General features: G+C 32.1%; 1 protein-coding gene across 1 annotated transcript; it reads left to right on the top strand.

Annotated features, from left to right (window-relative positions):
* Positions 1–4,222: 4,222 nt before the first annotated feature.
* On the top strand, positions 4,223–11,175 carry LOC100813168 (probable sucrose-phosphate synthase 3). Its single transcript, XM_003532045.5, has 12 exons — positions 4,223–5,128; positions 5,896–6,134; positions 6,672–6,735; positions 6,837–7,529; positions 7,819–7,953; positions 8,036–8,167; positions 8,248–8,424; positions 8,515–8,568; positions 8,672–8,734; positions 8,917–9,837; positions 9,930–10,057; positions 10,726–11,175. The coding sequence occupies exons 1-12, from the start codon at positions 4,850–4,852 to the stop codon at positions 11,006–11,008; spliced, it is 3,168 nt and encodes a 1,055-aa protein (XP_003532093.1). The 5' UTR covers positions 4,223–4,849; the 3' UTR covers positions 11,009–11,175.
* The last annotated feature ends 1,920 nt before the right edge of the window (positions 11,176–13,095 follow it).

The raw sequence follows: 13,095 nt of genomic DNA on the forward strand, positions 1-13,095 counted from the left end.
AAACGGTTTTTAGTTAAAAACCGTCTTAAAATATTATCATTCTAAGACGATTTTTATCTAAAAACTATTTTTAAATATTATCATTTTAAGATAATTTTTCAAAGAATCATCTTAAAATATATTTTTTAAAATTAAAATATATTTAAAATTCTTAGGCGATTTTTCAAATAATCGTCTCAAAATATTTTTTAATATATATAGAGAGAGAATTTTAAGACGGCTTTTTTTAAAAAAAAAAATCATCTTAAAATGTTTTTTTTAAATTAAAAATTTCATATACATTTCTTGTCATCAATCTCATATTTATATGCCTAGCTAACCACATGCTATTTCAATTTCATTTATTTTGAAATAATAATAATAATAATAATAATAATAAAGTTATTTTAAAAATCTGCAACTAACGTTTCTGTAGGCTATATACTACACATATATGTGAGAAAAGAGATCTCAAATTACCTTTTAAGTTTCAAAATAATTTATTCCCAAAAAGGACAAATTGGCAAGTAATCTCTTTGGCCCGTTTTGGAGAAGGACAAGAATATAAGAGGTAAGGAAAACCTAAAAATTAAAAAGAAGACAAAAATTGAAAGAATTCTGAAATTTATCCTTACCATGAGGTGCAAATTAAAAACATATGAGCCTCAAAATGAGCAACGAAACCCCAAATTAATGATGACACAAACTTGAGTATGCCAATTCCCATACTGTTGGGTCATCTTTGGCGTCTGATGTAATGTGTTGTTGATATCACTTAAATTGAACTAATTAATTTAATAACAAGTGCAAATATAGCGAATATTTCTGGGTCAAATAGACAATCTAGTTTAGAAGGTTTCAAAATGTTTAAGAAAAATATGACAAGAGACAATGTATGGTTGATGGTGGCAACTTGTAGGATGGGGTCCCACGTGTCAAAACGTTCGCATCAAGTCCCCTCAAAGAGATCAACATATGGGCATTTTTAATCATTCAACTCACCATTACATGCTTGATGGTGAGTGCTAACTAGGTGATGATCCATTAATAACTCTCCATTTTTTTATATCCCTGAAATTAAAATTTACGAATAATATATATATATATATATATATATATATATATATATATATATATATATATATATATATATATATATATATATATATGGGGAAAATGGCGAAAAGTTAAACTTATTAAAGTATGTGTGTGAAATAAGATCACACTTTAAAACTTGCAACAAATTAATTCATTTTGTATGCACTATGCAAACTCTTGTTTAAAAGGGAGACAGGCTGTGATAGTAAATTTAACTTTAGTATCAAAAAACGTGTTTTGAACTAATAATGTAAAACCTATTCTTCAACAAATTTAAATACAATTAAGTTGAATATATCTAGTTTAGATATTACATGCGAGTTAATTTGAGTTTTCAATTGTTCTAAAAACAAAAAATTAAGCACATTACCTCAAACGATTTTTGTATATATTATTTTTTACTCCATCTGTCTCATGATATTAACCGTCCTGCAAAATAATTATTATTTTATTTTTTTTCAATATAATATTAATTATATTTTTATACTTCTATTTCTTATAATAATGTTAATGATGTGAGTAACAAAAAACTCAAAATAAATTAATGATGATATAATTAATTTTGTAAAATTTATATTATTTTTTATCTTTTTATTATGTTTTATTAGTTGGTATGAAACAATCTAAGACGGTAGTTATAATAGGATAAGAGAAGTAGATTATAAAATTAGAGTTTCGTCTCTTATTTTAATCTTTAATATCAGTTTTTATTATGTGAATTAAAACTCTAATTTTCAGAAGAAGAAAAAGTATCACTAATTTTATATAGAAAATAATACTAAAGACGTCTAAAATAAAATACTACTATGAAACAATTTTGTCAAAAATACTGTACTAAAGTTTTGTCCTTTTAATGAATTATATTCAACCCAATCTTACTAATCGGCCAGGTCAAAGTATCATTTTATCTTTAAATGAAATATATTTAATTTTTTAACTATAATAATTTGAGGTTGAACACATCTAAACCTCAAAAAGAAAATCACAAAATAATAATTATCTCTCACTTTTATATATATATATATATATATATATATATGACTCGTCAATATAAGATCAATATAACTTATAAGTAATGAGAAAAATTATAACTAATTTAAATTATGAAAGTGATTTACTATTTTCATAAACTCTTATTAATATATTTTAATAAATTTTGTTAATAAATAATATTTTTTATTCTAATAAATTTTATGATTAAAATATATAAAAAAATATATATTAAATAATCATTCAATTAGACTGTTTATTCCAAAACACTGTTAAAGGTGAACTTTCAATATAGATGAATGCGACTAAACCTATAAATATGTCAAAGTCAAAAAAGTGGCGCCTCAGCATAACTGCATCGAGGAACTTCCAAACATGACAACATTTAAGTGGTTGAGAAAGATTGTGTAGGTCCAACTTGTAAACTATGGCTTCATACTAAAAAATATTTTTTTTTTCATGTTATGAATATAAAATTTCAATTAAATTTTGCGAAATTTTTTTTATTGATTATCTATAGTAGAAGATTTATTATATTAATCATTTTTTTTATTAATAAGACTTAAATCCAAAAGTTAGATTTAATCTGGGATAACTTTTAATTTTAAAAATCTAGTTTTTTTTTTATTTTTTAGTTTAAAAAGTAAATTCATTTTAAAAGTTTTATATTGTAAGTGTATAACTTGTGTGTAACTCTATTAAATAAAGTTAATTTAGTTAGTTGACAATTGTCATTCTGTTACAACTCTAGTCTGTAAAATCTATTCTGCCAAATAAACAGATCCCTTTTTCTCTTCTATCATTTCTACGTGATATACAGAGCTTCTCGATCTTCTATCATGGCTTTCGTCGATAATGATGTTTCGATCAACAGGATTCTTACGCCAACAAAAAATAAAAGTGAAGGAAATTAAATGCTTTAATTTGAGTTCAACCTTTTCGTCGTTCTCTTTAGGCAAAATTCTTGCATCAAATTACGGATAAACAATCCTAATATGGTACAAGAGTTTATCCTAAATTTATTAAATAGACTACTAATTATTTTATCTACGTATTAAACTCAAACTCAAAAGTACTTACATAAGAGAATGTATAGAAAAAAATTTAAGTCTCACATTAAATAGACTCAAGAAAATATAAGCCAAAGATAATCTTTACCCTACAAGTTAGCTTTTGGAATGGAATTAATGTTTTATCTCTATTTGTTTTGTTTTTATTAATTAGTTTAAGAATGTTAACTTTATATTTTGATTTCATGATTATTTAGTAGTAATTTATCCCATCTTTTTTGTAGATAGAGAGAAGTATCTAGGAGAGCAAGCTTCAAATACTGAAGCTCTAAAAGGATCAGCTTGAATAGTGAAAATTCGAGAAGAATAAAAGATATTTGATCAAGCTAGAATTCATGGCCGAACTAGTCTATACTCAAAATAAAAATGTCATCTTTTGTATTTTTAGGCTTCACTTGCAAATATATTATGATTTTCCTCTCTTTTTGTGAAATAATTTTGTATCAATTGTAGCTTTTGTGTTGTTATATTGAGGGAGAAAGAGTTCTAAGGGTTCATGTATTCTTCATCCATTTATCACATTTTCATGTGTGAATTTGAGCTATTCACCTACATAAGTGATTGATTTCTATTGTTTTAAGGGATAAGAGTAGTTAATTATACACTCTAATGTATTTTAGATATGATATAATATATATTTTGCATATTTATATTTAATGTTAGTATTTTATATCTTTCTTGATACTTATTATGGATTGATTAATCATGACACGATTTTTGAGATTTAGCAAATATTTTTATTATCTTGAACTAAATAAAATATCTATAAGACTTAATGGCTAATAAAACTGAATTTTTTTAGTAAGTTTATAATCACAAAGCTTAAAGCTAGTATTTTAAATAATTGACTAAAATTATTAAGTAAGTATAACTCAATTAATTGACTAAAATATATATTATGAATCTTTATATCATATTCAATTCTTATAATAAAAAATAAAAAAAACTAACTAGCCTAGAAACTAGTATTTCAGTTCCATGACAATGCATCCTAGAGAAGACCCAAATTCTCTCTCTCCATCTCTCTATCTTTTCTTCATAGTCTACACGTGTGTATCTCCATGGCCCACCATTCCTTGCCACGTGTCAATCCCACCTTTGCCATCTCCTTCTCCTCCACCCCTTCCTCTGTTCTCACCATCATCTCTCTCCCTCACACACGTTCCCATCCCTTCTCGTAATTCTCCCAAATAACGCTATCTTTTCTTTGATTTTGAACCCTTCTTCGTCAATCCCAACACCACTCCTTTTCCTCGTTCTCTTCATGCAGCAACAACACAACACAACACACACACACACACGCACACTATCTTTTCATCCAAATCAATAACACAAAGCAAACCAAACTCATCATCACTTCACATAACAGTTACAGAAAAAACACAACAAAACACCCCTTTGAACCATTAAACCATATCATAACACATAACGCAGTTTCCATGTTTTTCTTCATTTCTCATGCTTCCTTAATATTCAAGAAACCTTGATGGACTTGAACACTGTGTTATATATTGTTGTTTCAAGGAAAACTATATTATTTTTCTTTCTTCTTTCTTTCATCTACGTATCTTTCTTTCTTCGGAGACAATCCTGTTCGAGACACTTTTCCAGATAAATTCTACATTGTTTAGAACACATACAAAGAAACCCCCCACTTGCTATTTTCTTTCATTGTTATCATTTTCTTGGGAAAAAACAGTGAGTAAGTCGTGATGGCTGGGAATGAATGGATTAATGGGTACCTGGAGGCTATACTTTCAACTGGGGCCTCAACCATTGAAGAGCAAAAGCCTGCACCTGTGACTCTAAAAGATGGGGGGCATTTCAACCCCACAAAGTACTTTGTGGAAGAGGTGGTGGCAAGTGTTGATGAGTCTGATCTGTACCGCACATGGATCAAGGTGGTTGCCACCAGGAACACCAGGGAGAGGAGTTCAAGGTTGGAGAACATGTGCTGGCGCATTTGGCATCTTACACGCAAGAAGAAACAGGTTCTTCTTTTTTCTTTCTTTCTTTCTTTAAGTTAGTTTGGTTGAAGAATGAATGGAAAAGAATTCATTTGTAATTATATATGATTTGTAAACTAAATGAATTTTGAGGTTGATATGATTTGGAAGAAGTTTCATGAAGGAATCCATTTTTTAAATCCAATGATGTGCTTTGTTTTTGAGATTCTAACTTTCATGGCTTGATTGAATCATTGCTGATATAAAATCAAATGCATGATATCAGTCTGCATAGGAAGAAGTGTTTGTTTTTATCTTGACTGATATTTTGATATTTTTAAAGGATGTTTTTTAATTTCTCTTTGTGATTTGATTGATTCTTCTTTCTTTCTTTCTTTTTCTTTTTTCTATTAAGGGGGGATTGGTGTGACTGAAGCTAGGATAACCTGTAATTCTCAGATACTATTAAATAGATTTCAAGTAATTTCAATTGAAAGAAGACCATTTAGTCATATGTATATATAAGTGTACACTGTACATTAAAGTTAACATTGCCCATTTGTTTGGAGATTCAGTCCAATATATTTATTTTAGCTTTGTCACCATTGTGAAAATTACCAATGGTTATTGTTTTTTGTTTTGAAATTCAAGACAGAGAAGGGAATTTTCTTGCTAGGATAGAATACACTGTTTATTTAAGTGTTCAATTCGCTATGCTTGGCCCTTCCTATGAAAAATTTGTGGGAACTATCATTTGGCATGGAGTTACTTATGTAAGACTATGATATGCTACACTTGTGTGGCTTGTGTAGTTGGAATGGGAGGAAGTCCAGAGGGTAACAAGCCGAAGATTGGAGCGAGAACAAGGACGCAGAGAGGCAACAGAGGACATGTCTGAAGACTTATCAGAAGGAGAAAAAGGTGATAGTGTTGTGGAGATGGTGCAAAGTGATACCCCCCCAACAAAGAAACATTTCCAACGCCAGACTTCTAACTTGGAAGTATGGTCTGATGACAAAAAGGAAAAGAAGCTCTACATTGTCCTCTTAAGGTATACTATCCACACTCCTAGAGTTGTTTTGAATTGGCATTTGTGCTAATAAAATTATCTAGACGAATTTCTCAGGTAGTGTCACTGTGTCAAGGAATAATCATTGATCACAGTGGCAGATAAAATCATATTTATTCCCTTTATGATCAGCAAAATAACTTACCAAAATAATGTTACTGCTTAATTCTGATGATAGAAATGGGTGTCAATGAGTCAGTGTCAGTTCTTAAGCCCCTATGGCTGTCATGAAACAATCATAATTGCATTTTTTTTGCCCTTCAATTTGTTTCCTGGTTTTGCATAATGGGATGAGTTGGGGGCTATCTGATAAATACAAGGGAGGAAAATTGGACTTGCATTGCCAGGTATTTACTATCAAGAAATTAGAAACGACATGTTTCCTACGAAATTTAAAGCATTTGTGTTTTCGAAGTAGTTTCATTTTTTTAAACACACTAGTGAAATGCTTCAGGAACTATACTCTAGAAACATGTTTAAATGTTATGATTGCTATAACCGTTCCCTTTTATTCCACAGTTTGCATGGATTGGTTCGAGGAGAAAACATGGAGCTTGGTCGAGATTCTGATACTGGTGGACAGGTACTTGACATTCTTGCACGCATAAATCACAAACTTACAATATAATATATTTTTTCCTTCCTTTTAAATGGTGATTAATGCTAGAAACAATGTATTTCCAGATTAAATATGTGGTAGAACTTGCTCGTGCACTTGCCAAAATGCCTGGAGTATATAGGGTGGATCTGTTTACACGCCAAATCTCATCACCTGAAATTGACTGGAGCTATGGAGAGCCTACAGAAATGCTAACTCCGGGTGATGATGATGATGATAACCTTGGGGAGAGCAGTGGTGCATATATCATAAGAATACCCTTCGGTCCACGCAATAAATACCTCCGGAAAGAACTTCTTTGGCCTTATATTCAAGAATTTGTGGATGGAGCATTAGCTCACATTCTCAATATGTCAAAAGTATTGAGTGAACAAGTTGGTGGGGGCCAACCTGTCTGGCCATATGTAATTCATGGACATTATGCTGATGCTGGAGATAGTGCTGCTATTCTTTCTGGTGCTTTAAATGTACCAATGGTTCTGACAGGTCATTCCCTTGGAAGAAACAAGCTTGAACAACTTATCAAGCAGGGACGCCAATCCAAAGAGGATATCAATTCGACTTATAAGATGATGAGGAGGATTGAGGCAGAAGAACTTTCTCTGGATGCAGCAGAACTTGTTATCACTAGTACAAGACAAGAAATTGATGAGCAGTGGGGACTTTATGATGGATTTGATGTCAAGCTTGAGAAAGTATTGCGTGCTCGTGCTAGGCGTGGTGTCAACTGTCATGGTCGGTACATGCCAAGGATGGCGGTAATATGTTAACTGATTTTGAAAATTTGAAGGAGAGTGAATGTTTAAATTGAAGTTACAATATTTTAGCTACACAACTCCACTGCATAAAATTCTCTGCCAATTAATCTTTTGCTTAAAAACTTAGGCAAAACTTCATTTGGAAATGACAACCACCAATAGAGTTTTTACTTCTTAACTGGATGAGTATGTTGGTTACTTTGTTATTTTTTGTAGGCTCATTGCATCACCTAAATAGATTATTTGTTTAATGACTTGGTGAATTACTAATTGTTCGAACTTCCTGCAGGTTATCCCTCCTGGTATGGACTTTAGCAATGTTGTTCGTCAAGAAGATGGCCCTGAAATTGATGGAGAGCTTGCTCAGCTTACTGCTAGTGTTGAAGGATTTTCACCAAAAGCAATGCCTTCAATTTGGTTAGACGTGAGCAAATGATAATCCAATCTGTCTACAAATATGACTCATTAATTATTATTGCCGGCTTTGTACTTACAATTCAGTGCAGGTAATGCGTTTCTTTAGAAATCCTCACAAGCCAGTGATCTTGGCCTTATCAAGGCCAGATCCAAAGAAGAACTTAACCACTCTGTTAAAAGCCTTTGGAGAAAGCCGCCCCTTAAGAGAACTTGCTAATCTTGTAAGTTGACTTAATTCAGCTTTTCTATCAGTAGAAACTATTGTTAAGTGCTTGTAGAAGACTAATGTGTTTTCAAACAGACTCTCATAATGGGAAATAGGGATGACATAGATGAGATGTCTTCTGGGAATGCTAGTGTGCTCACAACAGTGTTGAAAATGATTGATAAGTATGACCTATATGGCCAAGTGGCATACCCTAAACATCACAAGCAATCCGATGTTCCGGAGATATACCGATACGCTGCAAGAACAAAGGTATAATCAAGTTTAGTAGTTTACTTTACATATAGAAATAATTTACATTTTAACAATTATGAACAGCTAATAATTTAAATTTTGTCTCAGGGTGTTTTCATCAATCCTGCTTTAGTGGAACCTTTTGGTCTTACTTTAATTGAGGTAGGACTCAACTAACTAGCTACTTTGGTCATAAGTTTTTCTTTTAATGTTACAACTTACAATGATCCCTTTTTTATCTCTAAACATGTAAAAACTCATGCAGGCAGCAGCACATGGGCTTCCAATGGTGGCAACTAAAAATGGGGGACCGGTGGACATTCATCGGGTAAAATGAATTTATATTAGTTACATGGTCCATCCTACATGTTTCAGTGTGAAGAATTTTTTTCTCAGATAGAACTGGAAAACATAAAATTTACATTTAAATGAAACAAATTCTTGCCTAAAAGGTTGTTGTAGACTCCAAACCTTGCGATCACTGACCAATGTCTCCTTTTGATATGTTAGGCCCTGAACAATGGTTTGCTTGTGGATCCTCATGATCAGAAAGCAATTACTGATGCATTGATCAAGTTGTTGTCAGAAAAAAACCTGTGGCATGATTGCAGGAAAAATGGTTGGAAGAACATACACCTTTTCTCGTGGCCCGAGCACTGCCGTACTTATTTGACTAGGGTGGCTGCCTGCAGGATGAGGCATCCACAATGGCAAACCAACACTCCAGGGAATGATATAGCTGATGAAGAGTCTTTCAATGACTCACTAAAGGATGTTCAGGACATGTCCCTTAGGCTCTCAATTGATGCTGACTTAGCAGGTTTAAGTTCTGGACCCGACATGCAAGACCAAGTGAAGCGTCTCCTAAGCAGGATGAAGAAGCCAGATTCTGGTGGTTCAAATGACACTGATGGTGGGAATAAGATGCCTGACAATGTAACTGGGAAATATCCTCTACTGTGGAGAAGACGTCGGTTGATTGTTATCGCACTAGATTTATATGACAACAATGGAGCTCCTGATAAGAAGATGATCCAAATAGTGCAAAGGATCATTAAAGCTTCTCAACTAGACCCTCAAAATGCAAGAGTTTCAGGATTTGCTTTGTCAACAGCTATGCCAATAAGAGAAACCATAGAGTTCCTCAAATCAGGCAACATTCAAGTAAATGATTTTGATGTTTTGATTTGCAGTAGTGGTAGTGAAGTTTACTATCCTGGTACTTACACGGAAGATGGAAAGCTTTTGCCTGATCCGGATTATGAAGCGCATATTGACTATCGTTGGGGTTGTGAAGGTCTTAAGAAAACCATTTGGAATCTTATGAATACTGCTGAAGGTGAAGACAAAAAATCTTCCAGCCCCATTGTGGAAGATTCGAAATCTAGCAATGCTCATTGCATCTCATACAAAATAAAGGATCTCAGTAAGGTACATGAAATTCACTTCTGTATTTGCTTATCAGAAGTAGTCAAGGAAACCGGTTTGATTGATTGAAATGATCCTTCTATTGTCTTTCTCAGGCAAAGAGAGTTGATGACTTGAGACAGAAGCTTCGGATGCGAGGCCTACGTTGTCATCCTATGTACTGCAGGGGATCATCTAGTATGCAGGTTATTCCACTCCTTGCATCTAGAGCACAGGCACTCAGGTAATAATTCATAATAAGAAGTAAAGTCAATTTTGCAATGACTCATCACTTAACACCTTCAGATTGAAGGCTCTGATGCTATTATACAGGCTAAGAGAGTTTATAGAAATCTATTTCTAGGTTCTGTTTGAATAAACTTTTCCATAAACATTTATATAAGAAAAAGAAAAGGTAAAATGAATTGAGTTTTTCCCATAATCAACTTATCACCTCAACTTTTGGAGAATTAGATGGGAGAACTTGTTAAAGTGCTTAAGTTGGTTTTAACTTATAGGAGAAATTTAATTTATTTTACCTTCGTATTTTCTTATTTTATAAGTGCTTACAGAAAATTTATCCAAAAAGTACCGTAATTCTTTAAAATGAGGAGCTATAAGAATAGTTAAAGTGAGCCTAGAGGGAAAAAAACATTATAATCCAATTATTTGTCTCATAAACCAGTTTGTATGTTGTTCTCTCAAAGCCATTGAAAATCTGTGTAAACAATAGTTTTTTTTTATATTATAGGAAATGAAATTCTTACTCTAAAACTACAGTTCCACATCTTTAATGTGAAGGATTTGGCCAGTGCAGTGTTCGTGTTCATGCCTTACTCAAAATGCTGTCTTATAATTGCAAAAAAAATGCTTAATATTTTGTTGTTGACTGTTTACTATTTAATTACTTAGGTATCTCTTTGTCCGTTGGGGACTGAATGTTGCAAACATGTTTGTCTTTCTTGGAGAAACTGGGGACACTGATTATGAAGAGTTGATTTCTGGAACTCACAAGACCATAATATTGAAGGATGTTGTGTCTAATGGTTCAGAAGGAATACTTAGAGGTCCAGGAAGCTACCATAGAGAGGATGTTGTACCCAATGAGAGTCCTCTTGTTGCAAGCATTAGTGAAACAACTGAGGACAAGATTGCCAATACTTTGAAGGAACTATCAAAATCCGGGGCAATGTGAAGTGCTAAACTACTAGGTCAATTCTTCTTTCTTTCTTTTTTTTTCTTTCTAAAATAGTATTAATCCGTTTACCTTTACAAATCACAAATTGAAAAATGATGTAATTGTATGCTATTGTGAAGCATAGAATCTAGCAAAAACTATATATGGCTTATTTTGTCACAAAATGCTTTTTGATTTTAGGACTTGTATAGAAAATTTCTCTTTGAAGTACAGGTGCAGGGAAGCTGATGAGTAATCATGAAACCTTGTTTCTCTTTTTACATTAAAGCAATGGGGATTTTGCAAGGTTTAGTGTAATGGAAGAAATTTTGATGAACATGGGAATTAGGATATGAACCTTCAAGAGGAAGCCAATTAAAATAAATTTTTCTGATGATGGCAGCTAAAAGAACTACGCAAAAAATCTTGGCAGCTAATAACTGATTAGGTTCCAAGTAAGGAATAACCAGTGACGTCAACTAAAGGATGCAACTTTGTGTGTGTATATATATCTCGTTACTTTTCTTGTTTGAGAAGGGTCCAAATAGGTCTCAGATAAAGGTAGTTACGTGAAAGAAATGTATGAGTGTAAATTTGGATAACATAAACCCACACAATATGTTTATTATGCTTTAATAAATAATCTTTTTGGTTTAAAAAAACTAAAATTTTAAGAATCTAGTTACATTTTTTTTAATTGACTTAGATATATGATTTTTTTTTGTTAATATTTTTTTATAATAAATTTTAGTATTGAAATAATATTCTTGTTTAATTAATCTGTGAAATAAATCTATACAACACCTTTTAAAAATATCTTATACAAGAATGAATTTCCGGAATAAATTTTAATATCCCATCCCTTTTACCAATCCTTAGCTAGCTGTGAGCGGCCTTTCGAAAAACCAGTACCATTGAAAAACATTGATGGTTGCAAGTTCTATCATTCATGATCAGACTTCATATAATTCAAGGTTTAAACATGCATCTAAAAAAAAAACTCTGATAATGCATTTTCTTATAACTTTTTTTCTAACGGTCGCTGTATTCCATCTTCGTGATTTAAACGATATAAAAAAACAGTGACCAAATATATAGGTAGAATCCGAGGATATCACTATAAAGGCCTTGGGCACCTGTAACAACCGTTACTTAGTTTTTTTTAAAATAAATAAATAAATAAGATTAGGTTATTAGAAGTTTTACCATGTAAAGGAACTTTAATCCTGAGCAGTTTTGTAAAAAAACATTTTTGTTCTTTTTTCTTTTACTCTCAAGAATCCTAACAAAGCAAACCGAGGAGAAACTCTAGACAACAACAAAAATGTCATTATTGCTAACAGAGAACGACTACGTCGAGATAAGAGATGAGTTAGTCATCTTTGGGGATTAGAATGAACATGTGTAGGGATCCATAGAAAATCAATTTTTGAGTTATTTTGGGTTGTTTTATGAAATATAATTTTGTTCTTGTGTTTTAAATTGTGGATTGACAGACCAATTGGTATCCTGATGCGAAAATGAAATTGACGTGTTCATGTGTTGAGTAGGAATCCTAAAAAAATTGTTCTTGTTTTTGAATTACTATTTTTTCACAGAATGTAAAGCATCAACATACTCCCAATAAGACGGATCACACTTTGTTGATCTTTAATGTTTTGTCATCGATTTCTTCTGAGCATCTTTTGTTTTCACCTTTTCTGGAAGATGACACAGAGTTTAGATCAAGGTAGAAAAATTCCTAAAGTTTACTCTTTAGAGTAAGTTTGCCACAAACATCAAGCTCTTCAAGCCACTTGGATATGATTTTCATCTCTTCGGTTATGCTGACTTCGGGATTAGATAACCCTTGGTCTAAAAAACTTAGCCTCCATCAAAACATATGAATTGTGTCAAGTGGTATGATACCAACAACATATCTAGATAGCTCACATGCACATAGAAGATCGTGAGTAGTTCTAATGATACATCCACAACGAGAAGGGTTTTTGGCAGTATAATGTACACGCTCAAACTCAGCAACAATTTGGTTTAAAACATATATACCTTGATACCATGCCAAGTAGTCTCTCGTGTAAGGTAACTTTAAAAACATGTTCAACCAC

This window comes from Glycine max, chromosome 8 (genome assembly GCF_000004515.6).
Source record: "Glycine max cultivar Williams 82 chromosome 8, Glycine_max_v4.0, whole genome shotgun sequence".
NCBI lineage: Eukaryota > Viridiplantae > Streptophyta > Magnoliopsida > Fabales > Fabaceae > Glycine > Glycine max.

Bases quoted from the DNA above. Each gene is read 5' to 3' on its own strand.
- LOC100813168 (XM_003532045.5), top strand. From the start codon at position 4,850: ATGGCTGGGAATGAATGGATTAATGGGTACCTGGAGGCTATACTTTCA. The intron at 6,135-6,671 runs GTATACTATCCA...TTTATTCCACAG, and splicing joins CTCTACATTGTCCTCTTAAG to TTTGCATGGATTGGTTCGAG. The intron at 6,736-6,836 runs GTACTTGACATT...ATGTATTTCCAG, and splicing joins ATTCTGATACTGGTGGACAG to ATTAAATATGTGGTAGAACT.